General features: G+C 51.5%; 1 protein-coding gene across 1 annotated transcript in view; it reads left to right on the forward strand.

Moving 5' to 3' along the window:
- Positions 1 to 17,353, forward strand: part of L3MBTL2 (L3MBTL histone methyl-lysine binding protein 2) — a 19,214-nt gene continuing 1,861 nt past the window's right edge. Inside the window, exons 1-15 of the mRNA XM_042947928.1 lie at positions 1 to 134; positions 1,971 to 2,214; positions 3,525 to 3,658; positions 7,121 to 7,244; positions 8,007 to 8,086; positions 9,677 to 9,794; positions 10,219 to 10,353; positions 10,625 to 10,713; positions 13,821 to 14,052; positions 14,491 to 14,567; positions 14,746 to 14,850; positions 15,518 to 15,665; positions 16,067 to 16,149; positions 16,473 to 16,707; positions 17,190 to 17,255. Of these exons, the coding sequence (XP_042803862.1) occupies positions 111 to 134; positions 1,971 to 2,214; positions 3,525 to 3,658; positions 7,121 to 7,244; positions 8,007 to 8,086; positions 9,677 to 9,794; positions 10,219 to 10,353; positions 10,625 to 10,713; positions 13,821 to 14,052; positions 14,491 to 14,567; positions 14,746 to 14,850; positions 15,518 to 15,665; positions 16,067 to 16,149; positions 16,473 to 16,707; positions 17,190 to 17,255 (1,894 nt within the window). The 5' untranslated portion in view covers positions 1 to 110. The remainder of the gene's footprint in view (positions 135 to 1,970; positions 2,215 to 3,524; positions 3,659 to 7,120; positions 7,245 to 8,006; positions 8,087 to 9,676; positions 9,795 to 10,218; positions 10,354 to 10,624; positions 10,714 to 13,820; positions 14,053 to 14,490; positions 14,568 to 14,745; positions 14,851 to 15,517; positions 15,666 to 16,066; positions 16,150 to 16,472; positions 16,708 to 17,189; positions 17,256 to 17,353) is intronic.

Raw genomic sequence — 17,353 nt, forward strand, 5'->3', positions numbered from 1 at the left:
TGATTGGCCCGCGGCTCTGGGAGGCGGCCAATGACTGCACTCGGGTAGAGCCGCGAGGCCAATATGGCTTCCTGCACCTGGTGACGGTTGAAGAAACGGTGTTAGGTCTCATGGAGAAGACCCGGGGCGTCGAGGTGAGAGGGAGAGGATTTCTCGCGACTGGGAAAGGGAACCCCGAGAGCCTCGCACGGGCGACCGTCCTTTAGGCCTTTTAGCGACGCCTGGAGGGTGGAGAGTGGAAGGATGGATAAACTGAGGTGGTTAGGCTGAGCAGGGCCAGAGGCGATTGGCGTGGCCTTTGGCTCCCACACTGCTGGGGCCCACGTCCGGCGAGTGGTTGAGGGCGGAACTGCCTCCCCGGCCTGGGGGAAAAGGGAACTGAGTTCAGGATCTCCAAGCTCCTGAATGTTCTTCGTCCTCCCTCTCTCGGGGTCGTATCTTTAGGGATTGGGAGGCCCGTCACCTCCTGTGGGGACGTGAAGGGCTTGAAAGTTTAATAAAAACTCCGCGCCTGCAGCGTTCACGTGCGTGATCTCCTAGTGTACTCAAAACAATCCTGTGTTACTGTTTCGTTGTTAGGGTTAAAGTAGCCGAGGCTTATAGACAGGTGGTGACTCCCCAGGAAGACCACACAGCTGGCAAATGAAGGACATGGGCACTCAGTCCGTCTGTCCGGCTCCGAAACTTCCCGCGCTCTCCTCCAACCTGTAACCCACGCTCCCTTGAATCCTTTGGCTTCTGGTCACCTCCTATTTAAATGCGGCCTCTTTTCTAGTACGTTGGCGTGTGTAGTTGTAAACCCAGAACGGAATAGCCCAAAACTTCTATAAGGGTGAAGGAGAAGAAGAAGAATAGCTCGCGCTTGTAGAGCTGTCACTACCAGCTGGAAACAGAACTAGGCTTTGCATATGTCAGTCTTCACACCAGCCCTCTAAAGAAGGCGTATTGTCGCCGTTGCCCTGATGAAGAAACCGAGAGCAGCGAGGTTCAGTATCTTGCACACAGTCACAGAGACGGGTAGAGACGGGATCCAAACCCAGGCAGATCTGGTTTTGGAAGGCCCGTGCTGTTAGCCAGTAATGATGGCCAACACGTATTGACCACTTGCTACTTGTAAGCCGTTTGGAGTGCTGTACCTGTCTTCCCCCTATTTCTCCCGCAAAGCTTCTGAGAGAGGTGGTGTTATCCTCATTTACAGGTGTGGGAACTGACGCACTGAGGGATTGACTTGCTGCAGATCATACAGGTAGTAGTCGGCAGTAGAGACAGTATTTGAGCCCTACGACCTCTTCTACTACATGCCAGTCAGGTTGATATGCAGGATCTCATTTGGGTTTCGCATCCTGTCCGCCAACTATGTTTCTTTTTTCATAGATGAGAAAGTTGAGGCCCACAGAGGTTAAATGACTTGCCCAAGGACCCACAGCTAGTGAGGATCGGAGTCCAGAGCTATGGTCCATACCACTGTGCTAAGACTAGCTTGTCATCTGCTTCCCAATTCCTCCTTAAGGCAGTCTGCATCCCAGATTAACTTTTCTATGGCTGAAATGGTTTCTGAATTGAGATTATTTTGGTGTACATAGGCTGAAGGGGGAAGAATGATTTTCCAATATACGTCTTCCCCAGGAAGTCTTTACGAGATAATTTGGAGTATTTTCACATCATTGTATTCTATTTGAATCATGTTAAAAGGTCATCATTTATGAATCCACAGGAGGAGCTTGGTAAATTCCTAATACGTACTTTCTGTCTCGTTAAGCTATTCTGATGAGTTGCGGTTAAGAATTGTACAAACAAGAGTAAGGAGCCTGGTGTTTGCTAAAGGGGTACTTGATTCTGCCTCCCACTTGGCTCAGAGGTGTTGACTTGACCAAGAATTGGAAAAGGGAGCTGAGAGCCCACCTGCAGCTTCCCTCTGCATACACTAAGTCAGACCTGATTTCTCCTGCCTGGTTTGTATCTTTCATTAGGAAGCTCCATCTTCAGAACCTATGGAGGAGGAAGAGGAAGAGGAGGACGATTTGGAGCTCTTTGGTGGCTATGACAGTTTCCGGAGCTATAACAGCAGTGCGGGCAGCGAGAGCAGCTCCTATCTGGAGGAGTCAAGTGAAGCAGAAAATGAGGATCGGGAAGCAGGGGAGCTGCCCACCTCTCCCCTGCATTTGCTCAGCCCTGGGACTCCCCGCTCCTTGGATGGCAGTGGTTCTGAGCCAGGTGCTTTGAGAGTGTCCCCTGAAGATGGGGAGGTTTCAGGAGGCTGTGGAGGAAGGGGGGCGGGGGGAGATATAGGCCATGTGGGCAGAGCCATCCAGGTGTAAGGAGCCGTTTGCTCTGATGTCTGAGGGCCTGTGACAGAGACACAAGTACCCCAAGTAGCCCCAAAGGGTATTTCCTCTGCTGCAGTCTGATTTCAAATTGCAATTTCCTTTGTTCTTTCCTACAACTATATTTATTTGGAACATATTAGATGCCAGTCATTAATATGGGGCTTTTACATTTGGGTGAGTAGCTGGTTGATTTTGAAACCTGGATGTTGAGAAGAACACCTAAAATGTTCTGATTACTATCTGGGGAAGGTCAGGGAATAGCTTGTGGGTTGGATGTGAGGTGTGGGGGGAATACAGAATCCAGTGACCCCCGAGGGAGAGGATTACTGATGACAGTTCCCATGGATCATCTGGAAGCTAGTTACCTTCTGAGCTGTGATGCTCGGACAGATGCTGGACCCCTGTGTCAGGGCCTCCAGTGTGTAGACTGCCTGTGAAGACAGGCTAGATGTCTGTGAGGATAGTCCTGTCCCTTCGTGCCTGAACTCTAATACTCTGCCACTTGACTCTTCTTTTCTACCAGTCTTCTCCCACCCCCACCCCTGCCTTATTTATTTATTTATTTATTTATTTATTTATTTATTTATTTATTTTTATTTTTTTTATTTCTCCCTTCTGTCTTCTTCCAGCCATTCTCTTAGAATCTTAGAACTTTGGAACTAGAAAGAACCATTAGAGACTGTGGAGTTCAGGTGTTCTCTAGCCTGGCTGTACATTAGGATCACCTAGGGAGGTTTTAACAGACTACAGATGTCTTCGTCCCAACCACAGACCAGTTAATTACAATCTCAGGCTGGGTATTTTTAAAGCTACTCAGGTGATTCTACTATGATGTCAGGCGTGAAACATTGATCTAGTTCAGTGTCTGTATAGATGAGAAGAAAAGATACCCACAGAAGTTAATGGCATTTTAGCTTCTCATTTTCTTCTTTACAAACTTTCCAATGCTCACCTGTTGCCCTGTGGATTTGCCTTAGCTCCACTGTTGACATATAACCGAGGGATGCCAGGCAGCTTACCTCAGGCAAAGCAGATTCAGTTGTATACAAACCTTGTCCTCCTGTTCCAGGCCTGTCAGTCTGAGTGGGGGCTTGGATTCACCTGGTCAATGTGCTGTTCGGGTTTTGAAGGGCCCATCATTTTGTTTGATCTGGGGTGACCGTATCAGGTGGGTCACGTGCTAAGTTCTCTTCCCAGCTGTCTGTGAGATGTGTGGTATCGTGGGTACAAGGGAAGCCTTCTTCTCCAAGACTAAGAGATTCTGCAGCGTCTCCTGTTCTAGGAGCTACTCCTCCAACTCCAAGAAAGCCAGTATCTTGGCCAGATTACAGGTAAGAGGCAGTTACTCGGAAGACCTTTCCTGGGGCCCTGGGAGCTGAGACAGGAACACCCACCTGGCTGATGGCAAAGGGGCCAAGAGAGCTTTGGAAGGAGTTTGCTTGTGGCTGTCTGAGGTTGTAAATTTCCTGCTATTTATTATGCTCTCAAAATTTAGCCTGCAGGGGAATCAATTTGTAAATTACACACTAATAGAGGTGCCCTTCAATCCCCACCTTCCCCTGCCCCCAGGAGTCTAATGCCTTTAGTAAGTTTTAAAGAAAAGAAGAGCCTTGGGGGAGTCTGGTGCCCTTTGGTCTTGGCCTCATACTTTTTTTTTTTTTTTTTTAAAGTTTGTTTATTTTGAGAAAGCTAGGACTTGAGCAGGGGAGGGGGAGAGAGAGGGAGAGAGAGAATCCCAAGCAGGCCCTGTGCTATCAGCGCAGAGCCTGACGCCGGGCTTAACCTCATGAATGGTGAGATCCTGACCTGAGCCAAAATCAAGAGTCAGATGCTTAACCAGCTGAGCTACGCAGGTGCCCCCGCCCCGTACCTTTATAAACGCTCTGAAAGGAAATTAGGAGACAGGCATATGTTTACCAGCCACGGTGGGTTTAGGAAGTTGATGCCTGGTCTCTGACTCCATGTCATAGGCAGCCACCTAGAAAGTCTTACTAATCTTTAGTTAATTATTGACATTCATAGAAGTTTTATAAATGGATTCTTAAAGAGATGTGTTGTCTCACCCACACATTAGTTGAGAAGTGTGCTGAGGTTCAGAGAGGAAGAGGGACTTACCTAAGGTGGTTCTGTTGGGGGAGCAGCAGAACTGGGACTGGAATGTGCTCTCAGGCGCCTAACGTTGTGTTGTGTCCTGGTAACTGTGGCCACCGTCCATGACACCGGTTCTCACACCTTGCCTGCACGTTGGGATCACCTGGAGAGTGTTTAAAATATTAATGTTTGGTGCAACTTTTTTTTTTTTTACGTTTTTTTAAATTTTATTTTTGAGACAGAGAGAGACAGAGCATGAATGGGGGGAGGGTCAGAGAGAGAAGGAGACACAGAATCGGAAGCAGGCTCCAGGCTCCGAGCTGTCAGCACAGAGCCCGATGCGGGGCTCGAACTCGTGAACCACAAGATCATGACCTGAGCCGAAGTCAGACACTTAACCGACAGAGCCACCCAGGCGCCCCTGTTTGGTGCAACTTTTGATCTCGGGGTCATGAGTTCAAGCCCCACATTGGGTGTAGAGATTACTAAAAAAAAATAAATAAACAAGCTTTAAAAGAAGTAGTAACAAAATATTGATGCTTGGTCTTACTCCCAAAGATTCTCATTTAATTGGGATGGAGTGTGGCCTGGACACATGGGCTTTATTATTATTATTATTATTATTATTATTATTATTATTGTTTTAAGTAATCTGCACCCAACATGGGGCTCTAATTCCTAACCCTGAGATAAGAGTCTCATGCGCTGCCTCTACCACCCTAGCCAGCCAGGTGCCCCCTGGACATAGGGGCTTTAAAGAGCCCCACCCAGGTAATTGTCACGTGCAGCAAAGCTTGAGACCCACTGCTCTGACATTTATTGAAAGTCACAGTAGACCATGTCTCCTGCTTTGTGCTTCTGTATACTTTATCTCTCATTTTTGTGCATAATCGTTGTTTCCCTCACTGTGTAGATTTTAGTTTAGGGCATAGAAAAATCTCTCTCCTCAGTGACCTAATAAATAATATTGTTAATAGCTACAATTCAGGGATACTTGCTAACTGAATCCAGCCAACCAATGCTCTCTTAAAAATGAATTTTTAAAGTTTCCTATTTTATTTTTTTAAGATTTTTTTCCCCAGAGAAATCCCTACACCAAACATGGGGCTTGAACTCACAACTCCAAGATCAAGAGTTGCATGCTGTTGGGGCGCCTGGGTGGCTCAGTCGGTTAAGCGTCCGACTTCAGCTCAGGTCACGATCTCGCGGTCCGTGAGTTCGAGCCCCGTGTCGGGCTCTGGGCTGATGGCTCAGAGCCTGGAGCCTGCTTCCGATTCTGTGTCTCCCTCTCTCTCTGCCCCTCCCCTGTTCATGCTCTGTCTCTCTCTGTCTCAAAAATAAAATTAACGTTAAAAAAAAGAAAAAAGAGTTGCATGCTGTACTGACTGAGCCAGCCAGATGCCCCTTAAATTCCTATTTTATTTTATTTTATTTTATTTTTTATTATTTTTTAAAAAATTCCTATTTTATTATTTTTTAACGTTTATTTATTTTTGAGAGACAGAGACAGAGTGCGAGTGGGGTAGGGGCAGAGAAAAGGAGACAGAATCTGAGGCAGGCTCCACACTGCCAGCACAGAGTAGAAGTCAGACGTTTAATGGACTGAGCCACCCAGGTGCCCCTATTAATCTTTTTTTTAATGTTTATTTATTTTGAGCAAGCAGGGGGAGGGGCAGAGGGAGAGGGAGAGAGAATCCCAAGCAGGCTCCTAGCATGGGGCTCAGTCTCACAAACCGTGAGATCATGACCTGAGCTGAAATCAAGTGTCAGACACTTAACCGACTGAGCCACAAAGGTGCCCCTTAAATTCCTATTTTAAAGGCTCAAAAGGGGCGCTTAGGTGGCTCAGTCGGTTAAGTGTCCGACTTGAGTTCAGGTCATGATCTCGCGGTTCGTGAGTTCAAGCCCTGCGTCGGGCCCTGTGCTGACAGCTCAGAGCCTGGAGCCTGATTTGGATTCTGTGTCTCCCTCTGTCTCTGCCCCACCCCTGCTTGCACTCTGTCTCTGTCTCTCAAAAATGAATAAACGTTAAAAAAAATTTTTTTAAAGGCTCAAAAATTTTTAGTAACTTACTCAAAGAAGTTACAAACTGAAGAGCCAGGACTTTTCCCCGGGTCTGTGTAAACTCACATTTTTATTTCACTGATCTTTTAAAATAAATTCTCTGGGCCTTTCTGATCAGTGCTTAAGTTACAAGTTGTAGACTAGATTAGTGGCCTTTCACTCTTGGGGAGGCCCCGTGGAGCATCTGATGAAAGCCACAGACCTGCTCTAGAACATTCCCATATGTGTACAAAATGTTGCCTCCTAGACCTCTTTGAAGCCCACTGTCTGCCATAAATCTGTGGGAGCACCTGATGAAGGAGATGGCTGAGAGTTGAAGCCACTGGGAAAAGTCCCTGGAGGAAGCAAAGGCTTAAAAGAAAAGATACAAGTGTCCCTCCCTGCCCTGTAGCTCCAAGTGACCTATCCCTCCGCATTTGAACAATAGCTAAGCACTTACTGAATGCCAGGCATCAGACAGTAACTCACATCCTTGCAGCCCCCCTTTCAGCCAAGCATTGTTATTGTTATGCACTTGATTTACAAATGAAGGAACTGAAGAGGTTGAGGGACTGAATCCCAGGATTTAAACCCAGACCTTCCAGATCCAGCGCTCCATTCTCAGCCATTAGGCTACCCACGTGCTCTCCTCCCTCCAGGGAAAACCACCTACCAAGAAAGCCAAAGTCCTCCACAAGGCGGCCTGGTCTGCCAAAATTGGAGCCTTCCTCCACTCCCAAGGGACGGGACAGCTGGCAGATGGGACGCCGACTGGGCAAGATGGTAAGACAGCAGAACACTGGTGCTCAGAAGCTGCCAAGGGGTTGGGAATGGGGTGCCAGGCCTGGGCTGGCCCTGCCTAGGAGCCGGGAATGGGAAAAAAGGGCAGCTACAGAGTGTCCTGCCCCAGGCTCACTGTGGACTGCCATCTTCCCTATTTGGTAGGGATTGTGCAAATTACCCCAGAAAATCCCTTTAGTCACTTCTGAAGTACTAGGACCCCTACTCTTGATAGTTCAGAAAGCCAGAATTTGCTGCTTTTCTTTTGTATTGCTCTTAGCCCTGTGGCTTCTGTGTCCCATGGGCAGTGGAGACCCCTGTCTGGTTTGGAGAGGGGTGGCGGGATAAGGAAAGTAACCTGAGTGTGCGCAGCAGTTTCTAAGCGTGCAGGCAATAAGCAACTCTGCTCTCTAGGTGGTCTGTTTTTGGCTGTAGCTGAGCTCTAGACGCACAAGGGTTGGAGGGGCCTAGGTGTGTGCCCCTCCCATCCATTCCAATGGGCTGTGACCAATGAGAGGTTGAGGGAGGTCTAAAGAATTTAAGCCCAAAGGCCTTTGAATTTCCTTGTCTTTTCCGGGGAAGAAAGATCAGACATTTCCCCCTGAATGCTTCCTCTACTCCTGAGAGTCTGTCACCCTTTGGATAAGGTCCAGGCCTGTTCTGATGGCCACCAGTGGGGCAGGTATGGGGCTGCCTGGGTGGGGAAGGACCTGCTTCTATGGCTCCTGGGCGTCAGGTTCCAACTCTTCTCTTTCTGCTCTGCAGCGCTGGTCTTGGGTTTCGACTGGGGGAAGTTCCTGAAGGATCACAGTTACAAAGCTGCTCCTGTCAGCTGTTTTAAGCATGTGAGTGTCCTGGAGATGGGGGGCAGGGGAGCAAGCCGGGAACTCGGGTGCTCGCCACCTGTCTCACCCGCCAGCCTCATAAGCGTTCCAAGCTGGGCACTGGCACCAGAGAGCGAACAGTGATGAGGTCTGGGTGGGCGCAGTCCAACTTTGCCACTTGCTCCGGTTTCCCTCTCTGTCCACCTTTTTTTCAGAGTCCTCCCACAGACCCTCACTGAGGCCTTCTAGCACTGCGCTTCCTCTCTGAGGTCCTCACTCTGCTTGTTTACGCACTGGAACTTCGTGCTGGAAATCCTTTCCTTCTTTTTTCCCCTGTGTTCGTGTTTTCCCATTGAAAGCTTGGTGCTTCTGGACTGCCCTGAGCCCCCGGGTTCCTGGGAGGCAGATGTGGATGCCTCTTGGAGCCCATTTCAGCACAGAGAAGCCCCAGAAGAGTGAGGCCAGGAGGAGGGGTGGGGTGCTAGGCCTGGAGTGGAAGCGCAGGCAGCACGTGCAGCCTGTGGTAGCCTGCGGGCCAGGGAGCCGCCTAGAGCCACGCTCTCCTTTGGCCTTTCAAACCAGTTTGCTAACACCCAGGAAGTCAAGGAGGAGGCCTCTTGACTCGTGGAGTCCTCTGACCAGAGTCACATCCTAGCAGCTCCTGGACTCCCGGTGGAGTGCCGTGGACATGGGACAGTGGGAAAGTGTCACTCTAGTCTCACTCTAGTCCAAGGCTCACACCTTCCTTAGTAGGAAGCTCTTTTGCCCTGAGTTTTCACTGCAGGGGAATTCTGTCACAATTGCACTCAACACACCGGATTTGATAAGCTCTGCCAGGCCGGCCCCTTTGCGCCTGGGTAGCATAACGGTTTCTAGATTCTGTGACAGACCCATTCTCTGGCCAGAGAGGTAGAATGGGATACCCCGAATAGCTTCAGCCAGGGCTGAGAATGAAAACACGGTGAATTTCTCCAAAGGAGAATCAAGATGCTCTTGGTTCAAAGTGAGGTTTAGATATCAGGGAAAAGCCAGCAAAAATGGTCCGCTGCTGATGGAGAGCATCTGAAGAGGAGAAGACGAGTTGGAGAGGTAGAAAAAGAATGTGCCAGAAATAGTGTGTGAGTAGACCACTGTGAGAGCCGGCGTGGTGATTGCTGAGACACTACTGGCCAGGCTTGAGTGAGGATTGAAAGAGGTGGTATTTGTGCCAAGGACAGTGCCTCGCTGGCACTGCGATGTGGCGAGCGCTAGGAGGTGTCATCACTGGCACACAAACTGTCACAGGTGTGCTATACCCAGGATGATACGGTGAGGAGGCGGTCCTGTAAAGATCAGTACTTGGGGATGACTCTGGATGTGTGACCACTGCACCAGCCCTCCCCTCCCATCGCCCCCACCCCCACCCCATGCCCTGAATCAGCTCTTTGAGGACAGTGGACTCGTTTTGCTCATCTCTTCATCCCTAGTCCCATGCCTGGCTTGGAGTGACAGTGATGTGAGAAGTTGAGAGGCAGAGAAGGCCACAATGACTCATGAGGCCAGCCACTCTTCCCTGTTTGCTCAGGCAGCTCACTGTCCCCACCCCCCCCAAATGCTCTTGTGCCCACACAGGTCCCACTGTATGACCAGTGGGAGGACGTGATGAAGGGGATGAAGGTGGAGGTGCTCAATAGCGACGCTGTGCTCCCCAGCCGGGTGTACTGGATTGCCTCTGTCATTCAGGCCGCAGGTGGGTATTCCTCTGGCCAAGGCAGGGTCTGAGTTTGAAGACTGACATCCCCATACGGCGGGGGGGCAGTGTTGCAAGCAGAGGTTGGCTGCATCAAACACAAAGCCCACCCACTGGAGTTTCTGCCTCCCTTCTTGGCTTCCAGGAGGCCACAAAGCATGGCAAGTTTAGAAACTCCCCCTTTTAAGTTTTTTCCCAGGAACAATCAGGCTATAAAAAATTAACTCTCATGCGGTGCCATACTGCTTTCCCAGGACATGACATGGGTTTGTTTTGGCTGTGACCGTTGTGGACAACAGGGACCCCACTTGCCTGGAAGGAGTTCTTGGAATAGGAGTCAGTTTAGGCTGGAAAAGAGGGAAGGCCTGAGAATATACCTTTCCCCATCCCACCCTTCCTCACTGGTGCCCTTTCCTTCTTTCAGGGTACCGGGTGCTGCTCCGGTATGAGGGCTTTGAGAATGACGCCAGCCATGACTTCTGGTGCAACCTGGGAACAGTGGATGTCCACCCCATTGGCTGGTGTGCCATCAACAGCAAGATCCTGGTGCCCCCGCGGAGTGAGTTGATGAGAACATTCCCTGTCCTGGTTCCTGCAGAACCCATGGTAGAAGGGGGCACTTTTGTCTTAGGTTAGACCAGAGCAGAACTCACTTGCCAGCCTGCTTCCAGTCCTCCCCAGTTCCAGAGGCCCCGGGGCAGACAGGTGGTACAGCGGGTTTTAAACATGTGATTGCTGGCCTGAAGAGGCAGAAATCAGTTGCTCTGGCACCCCCTGTTGGCGGGAGTGTTGCCAGGCTTTGTAACGAGGATTCTGCTGTGTCTCCACAGCCATCCATGCCAAGTTCACCGACTGGAAGGGGTACCTCATGAAACGGTTGGTGGGCTCCAGGACGCTTCCTGTGGATTTCCATATCAAGGTCTGGCAGTGAGCCCTTGGGGTCTCCTAACTGATCTCCTTCCTGCCCCTCTCCCATTTTCTCTGTCCATGCTACTCACTGGAGTATTTTCCCAAAGACTCCCTTGCTTGACAGTTTTTAGCAGCTTCATGTTTCTTTTGTTGTTGTTGTTTTAATTTTTTCAATGTTTATTTACTTTTGGGAGAGAGAAAGACAGAGACAGAGTGTGAGCTGGGGAGGGGCAAAGAGAGACACACAGAATCTGAAGCAGGCTCCACGCTCTGAGCTGTCAGCATAGAATCCGACGCAGGGCTTGAACCCATGAACCATGAGATCGTGACCTGAGCCAAAGTCGGACACTTTGACTGAGCCACCCAAGCGCCCCACCAGCTTCCTGTTTCTCAAGGAAGGATGTTGGTTGCTCTCTCCCTTCCCAGTTTAGTGTCAGCCTCCTCACCAATCCCGATTGTGATCCAGCCACGTCAGTCATGTTGCTTTATCTCCTGTTTGCTCCTCCAGATCCTTACCTTTGCTCATAGCATTTTCAAAGAGCATTCGTTGCATAGATTTTAAGTACGTGGATACAAGGAACTGTGGGAATACAGACCCTGTATTTAGGACTCTCCAGTCTGGCAGAGGAAAAAAGTCAAGCACAGGAATAATTGTGTGTGTGTGTGTGTGTGTGTGTGTGTGTGTGTGTGTGTGTATTTCTATTTCTATATATACATTTTTTACATTTTTTAAGTTTAAGTCATCTCTACACCCAACGTGAGGCTCGAACTCACAACCCTGAGATCAGAAGTCACATGCTCTGTTGACTGACCCAGCCAGGCACCTCTAAGCACAGAAATAATTATAAATAGCCTTGATTATGAACCGGAGGTGTGCCTCCAAATCATCGCTGTGGCTTTTGATTTTAATTTTTAAAAATTTAGTTCTTTAACTTAAAAAATCACACACATGGTAAAAATTCAAAGGGAGTACAGGATTCATGGTGGAGACTTAGTCTCTCCCACCTCTGTATGCCAGACCTCCTGTTGTGGGGCTCGCTCGCATAGGGGCTTAGGCTACCTCTGAGGCTCCTGGTCGGTGCTCACAGGTGCATTTCCCACCTTGCCATGGGAAGCTTCACAGCAGTGAGCAGGGGGACGCAGAGCAGGTGCTGCCGTGACACATGGCTGAACTGGCCTTGTATCAAGGAAGTCTTCATGGAGAAAAGGCATTTGAATTCTACCCTGATGGGTAGGGTGTGGGTGGTATGGAAGCTAACAGCTGAAAATAGGGAAGGAATAGAAGTTGGGCCCATCTCATCCAAGGTACCGGATGCCTGGTGAAGAGGTTGCCACCGCCTGGCTGGTGGAGTGGGCCTTTGGTAAGGAATGGTTCCAGCAGCTCAAGGAAGCATTCGCTGGCTTTTTTCCTAAAGTAGAAATGAATTTTCCTTTATTTGATCTTGTTGGGTACCATCCATTTGCTCTTTATTTCTCTGTATTTTGCTAATTTATCTTTTCATATCCCCTTTCCAAAACCATAAGCTTTGTCTCCTCTGCTTCTCAGAATGCCTTGCATGGGTGATGGATTCGACATTTGAAATTCACTCAGCTGGCCTTTGTCTGAAGGCAAGGCAGATGATCGTGGGTGGTGCGGGCCACTAGTGTCATCAAGGTGGCCTGTTCTCTGCTCAAACTAAAATGAGCTTGATTTTTCGGTGGCAGAGCATGGTTCCATGTGAACTGGTCAGCAAGCACATAGTGACTAGGTGTCACATACCCAATCCTGCAGTGGATACGGAAGCAGCTGCCTCTGAGGTTTGGCAGCAAGGAGGATAAAGGGGGTGGGTTTGTAAACGAATCCCTGATCCACATCCAGTCCCGTTCCGTGGATGCCCGCAATATGATAAGGGCCGGAGTACAATGTTTTGAATGAAATGCTGAGTACAGTGTCTTGAATGAAAGACCCACCAGCCAAGGCCAAGGGTGTGTACATGTGTTTGTCAGGCGAGAAAAAAAACATTAACTGAGCACTAACTCTGTGCCCAGTTGTGTGCGTGGAGCCGAGGAGGTAGAAATGAATCCTACCAAACCCGGCTTCTGCCCCTACTGGGCTCAAGTTCTGGGTGTCACTAACCAAAAGGGGCACCGAGGTGGTATTGGGCTGTGGGCTGCGCTGGGTGGGTGCAAAAGAAAGGAATGACGGGAAGGGCTAGGAGGGGGAGGTGGCCCAGAGGACCCCAACCCAGGCCTCACCTGAGTCTCCTAAATGAGCCAGTCAGGCAGTCCGTCTGGGAGTGTTCCAGGCCTTGAGCGGAGGGGTTAAGGGTCTGTGGTGTAGGACTCTGTCCGCTTTTCCTGGTGGCTGCTTTGTGATCACTGAGGCGCTCCCCCTCCTGGTGGGCTTTGAAATCGCACTGCTCAGCCCGCTCCAGGGCTAGGCTGGGTGGGGCTGGAAAAGCCCTATGGAGCTCACTGGTCCCATTTCCCTGCCCCAGGCAGGCCAGCATCAAAGTCACAGTGAACCAAGAGAATCTCCTACCCCTTATCTGTGGCCTGCCATCAGGGCACTAAGGACAGCTTGTGGGTATTTTGGTCCCCATCCCTTGCTGGGTCAGAGCAGCAGCCCAGGGAGTTCAGAGCTATAATTTGACATTTGGAGACACAGGGCTCTGGACACGAGGGTGGTATGTGCCATCTGCCCAGAGGTGGCAGGAAGTGGGAAAGAGCACAACTCTGGACCCTAGGACAGTTGCAAGGCTCAGCTATGGCACCAATGGCTCTGGGTAAGTGCGGCTAAGTCACCTGAGCTCTCTGGGGTACCCGTTGCCTTAGTCTGAAACGGATCTCGTAATTGCCATCATATTGACTGACTGGCCTCTTGGTGCGTATGTTGTAAGCTGTGTGCTGCTCCTTTGTATCATTCTGGGGAATTAGGGCTCCAATTGGCGTTCCCGTCCCACAAGGGTGAACTTGGTGGGAAGGGAAGGCTCATCTGCTCACTTCCTGGACTTAGCGTTGAGTATGGTTTTCACACACCTTCCCTGATCTCTGGTTACTTTTAAGAGACAGAACGGGAAGGTGGGGCGGGGGGGAGGGTCTCCAAGACCACAGCAGGCCTGTGTTCCGATGTTGCAGATGGTGGAGAGCATGAAGTACCCTTTCCGGCAAGGCATGCGGCTGGAGGTGGTGGACAAGGCCCAGGTGTCACGGACCCGCATGGCCGTCGTGGACACAGTAATTGGGGGTCGCCTTCGGCTCCTCTATGAGGATGGCGACAGCGATGACGACTTCTGGTGCCACATGTGGAGCCCCCTGATCCACCCAGTGGGTTGGTCACGGCGCGTTGGCCATGGCATCAAGCTTTCAGGTTAGCAGAGCCCCAGGCCAGCGCGACACGGGTTCTGCTGCCCCAGGGCCTAGGTAGGAGCATCTCCATACCCCACAACAGTCCTCTGTGGTAGAGGTGAGCATTTCCATCATGTAGTTGGTGATAACAAGGTCCAGAGAGGTTGGGTGATTTGACCAAGGTCACTCAGCTTGTAAGTGGTATGACTGATCTGAACCCAGAGGCTGCAGACCCCATCCTCTCCCATGTGATGTGGGAAGCATCTGGATCTGAAGGGTTCAGTAGTCCCTACAGAGAGCTCCTGATGTTTCCTGTCTTCCGGTCTGGGGGGATAGGCAGGTAGGGGGTGCTGAGATACAGGTTAGAGCATATGCAGGGCAAGCTCCACATTTCTGGGGATAGTATGGAGGTGGCCCTGTTGGCAGCCTTCAACTCCCTTCTCTCCCTTGCTCCCAAAAGAGAGGCGCAGTGACATGGCCCACCATCCCACCTTCCGGAAAATCTACTGTGATGCTGTTCCTTATCTGTTCAAGAAGGTGAGGCACGGCCCTTGGAGACTTTTCGTCTTGTCCGTAGGTCCATTCCAGACCTTGGGACCCTGGGATGTTCCTTTCCTTCCCCCGTCTCCTTCCCAAGCCTATGGCAGGTGAGGCCTGCTCCCCCACCCTCCACCTGGGCCACCCAGAGATTCCCCAGCTGCCCCGTTCCTTTCAGGTTCGAGCTGTCTACACGGAAGGTGGTTGGTTTGAGGAGGGGATGAAACTGGAAGCCATTGACCCCCTGAATCTGGGCAACATCTGCGTGGCAACCATCTGCAAGGTGAGCCTGGGCCCGACTCTACAGCCTCTAGTGCGGTTTTCTGAAGCCTCTGAGGTGGCTCCGAGCTCTGCACACCTTCCCCACTCCGGCTGCTCCTGGAGTACCGGACTTTTGTGAGGAGAGGGCTCATCTGCTCCTTGCTCAACATCTGCTTTCTTGTTGGGTCCGAGGCACAATGGACAGGTGCTTATCGAACACCTGGCCTGAGCTTGGTCCTGTGTCAGGTGTAGGCCCTGCGCCGTCAGCCTCCTTGGAGGCTTTTCCGCTGCCTCGTGTCCTCTCCTCTGAGGGCTGGAGCCACAGCCATGCTGACTTTGCTGCATACTATATGTTATTGCTGCAACCTGAGGAGCAAATGGCCCCTGGGGGACATGCTGATTTGTCCATCCAGCCAGACTTCTCCAGGCTGGGCCCGGGTGCTCATCACTGAAAACACTGGCAAAAAGATGTAGTCCCTGCAGGAACAGCATTTGCTGTCCAGTGAGGAAGGTAAATAAGGTCACATGTACGGTTTACAGGGGCGCTGAGTGCTCCAAAGCAGAGGCTCGGGGAAGGCCGAGATCTAGCTCTCCGCACACTGGTAATCTGCCGGCTCTCTAGCCACCTGCCCCTTGGATGGGGGTATAGCTCATGATACCATGGTGTCTGCCTTCTCGCCACCCGCTAGGTTCTCCTGGACGGCTACCTCATGATCTGTGTGGACGGGGGGCCTTCCACAGATGGCTCAGACTGGTTCTGTTACCATGCCTCCTCCCACGCTATCTTCCCAGCTACCTTCTGCCAAAAGAATGACATTGAGCTCACACCACCTAAAGGTAAGACCGGCCTTACAGTCAGAAAGGGTAGAGTGTGGCCACAGGCCCAGATTCCTGGCCAAGCCAGACCCTGGGGCTTGGAGTCTCAGAGTGGATTGGAAAGGTGTCTGAGCCACCCAAGGCCAACACTACCAGCCCTTACACTGGGCTGACCGGGCTCTATGACTAGCGTGTGGCTTGGTGAGCAGAGCTCCAGCTGTTCCTTTGGGCAGTGAACAACCTGTACAACAGGACCATGGTCCTCGAGCAGGTACCAGCCCGGGGAGGAGAGAAGGCTGCTGGGGAGACTCCAGGCTGGGTCCTGATCCAGTTGCAGGTGCCCCTTCGGCATGTGCTCCTTTCTTGGATTCCCTCCTGCCTCCCCTCCTTTCCCTCCACGTTTATACTTTCTGCTTCTCCAGGCTACGAATCACACACTTTCAGCTGGGACACCTACTTGGAGAAGACCAAGTCAAAAGCAGCTCCGTCGAGACTCTTTAACATGGTAAGGAAATTGACGAAGCACGGGGCCTGGGTGGCCCTGCCTGCTCTCAGGGGTGTTAATTCCAACCCCCTTCTCTTCCCTCGAGTCAGTACTGCGGAGACCAGCCACTCCTGGGGAGAAGTCCCAAACTCTGCCATAGGCATTCTACCTAACAGTCGAGCCGGTCCCTTTCCCGGAGGGACTGGTGCTTGGGAGCAGAGGGCAGCGGGATCGCTGTCAAGGGACCCTTCCCCCAGGCGCTCCCAGCCCATCGCCTCTCCCCAGTTGTGCCCCACCGGGGCAGGGAGCTGGCCGTGGTCACTGCTGCTTCCTCCCGTCCCTAGGACTGCCCCAACCACGGCTTCAAAGTGGGCATGAAGCTGGAGGCCGTGGACCTGATGGAGCCCCGGCTCATCTGCGTGGCCACGGTGAAGCGGGTGGTGCATAGGCTCCTCAGCATCCACTTTGACGGCTGGGACAGCGAGTACGACCAGTGGGTGGACTGCGAGTCTCCGGACATCTACCCCGTCGGCTGGTGTGAGCTCACCGGCTACCAGCTCCAGCCACCCGTGGCCGCAGGTCTGGGCGCTCGCGGCCCCAAGAAGCTCTTGACGTTGCTTTCCTTTTTCCTTCCTGCCGACCACTCCCGCTGCCCCAGGCCTACCTCATTCTTTGGCATGAGATCGAGAGGTCTCCTGGACCACTTCTAACTAGAGTGGCCCTCGTGTCCCCACCTCCCGCTCCTGACTTCTCTGTCTCCCTCTCCCTCTGGCCTGCAGAGCGCCTTCCTTGATCTTGCCCACTCTGTCATATGCTCGTGCCCTTGTGCACACAGGTAAACCTCCCAGGTCCCTCGGAGCAGCCCTGGTGACGAGGGTGGGAAGAAGGGACAGCTGCTCTCCAGTCCCTCCCCCATTCTCATTGCCCAACTTTGGCTTTCCTTCTCGGGGTGTCCCGTGTGTAGGGGAGGCAAGTGAGGGGTGGGCAGGGGGTCTTGGGACGTGCCTATACCTTGTTCTCTTAGAACTCTCTTCTTACCTCTTACTCTCATCTTTTAACAGAGCCGACCACACCTCTGAAGGCCAAAGAGGCCACGAAGAAGAAAAAGAAACAGTTTGGGAAGAAAAGTAAGTGATGCACTAAAGCAGTGCTGGTGTGGGGCCTGGGACCAGCTGGGCCTGTGTCCCTGGACGTAGAGCAGGAGTCACCACTTAGGTAGCACCCT

This window comes from Panthera leo, chromosome B4 (assembly GCF_018350215.1).
Source record: "Panthera leo isolate Ple1 chromosome B4, P.leo_Ple1_pat1.1, whole genome shotgun sequence".
Classification (NCBI taxonomy): Eukaryota; Metazoa; Chordata; class Mammalia; order Carnivora; family Felidae; genus Panthera; species Panthera leo.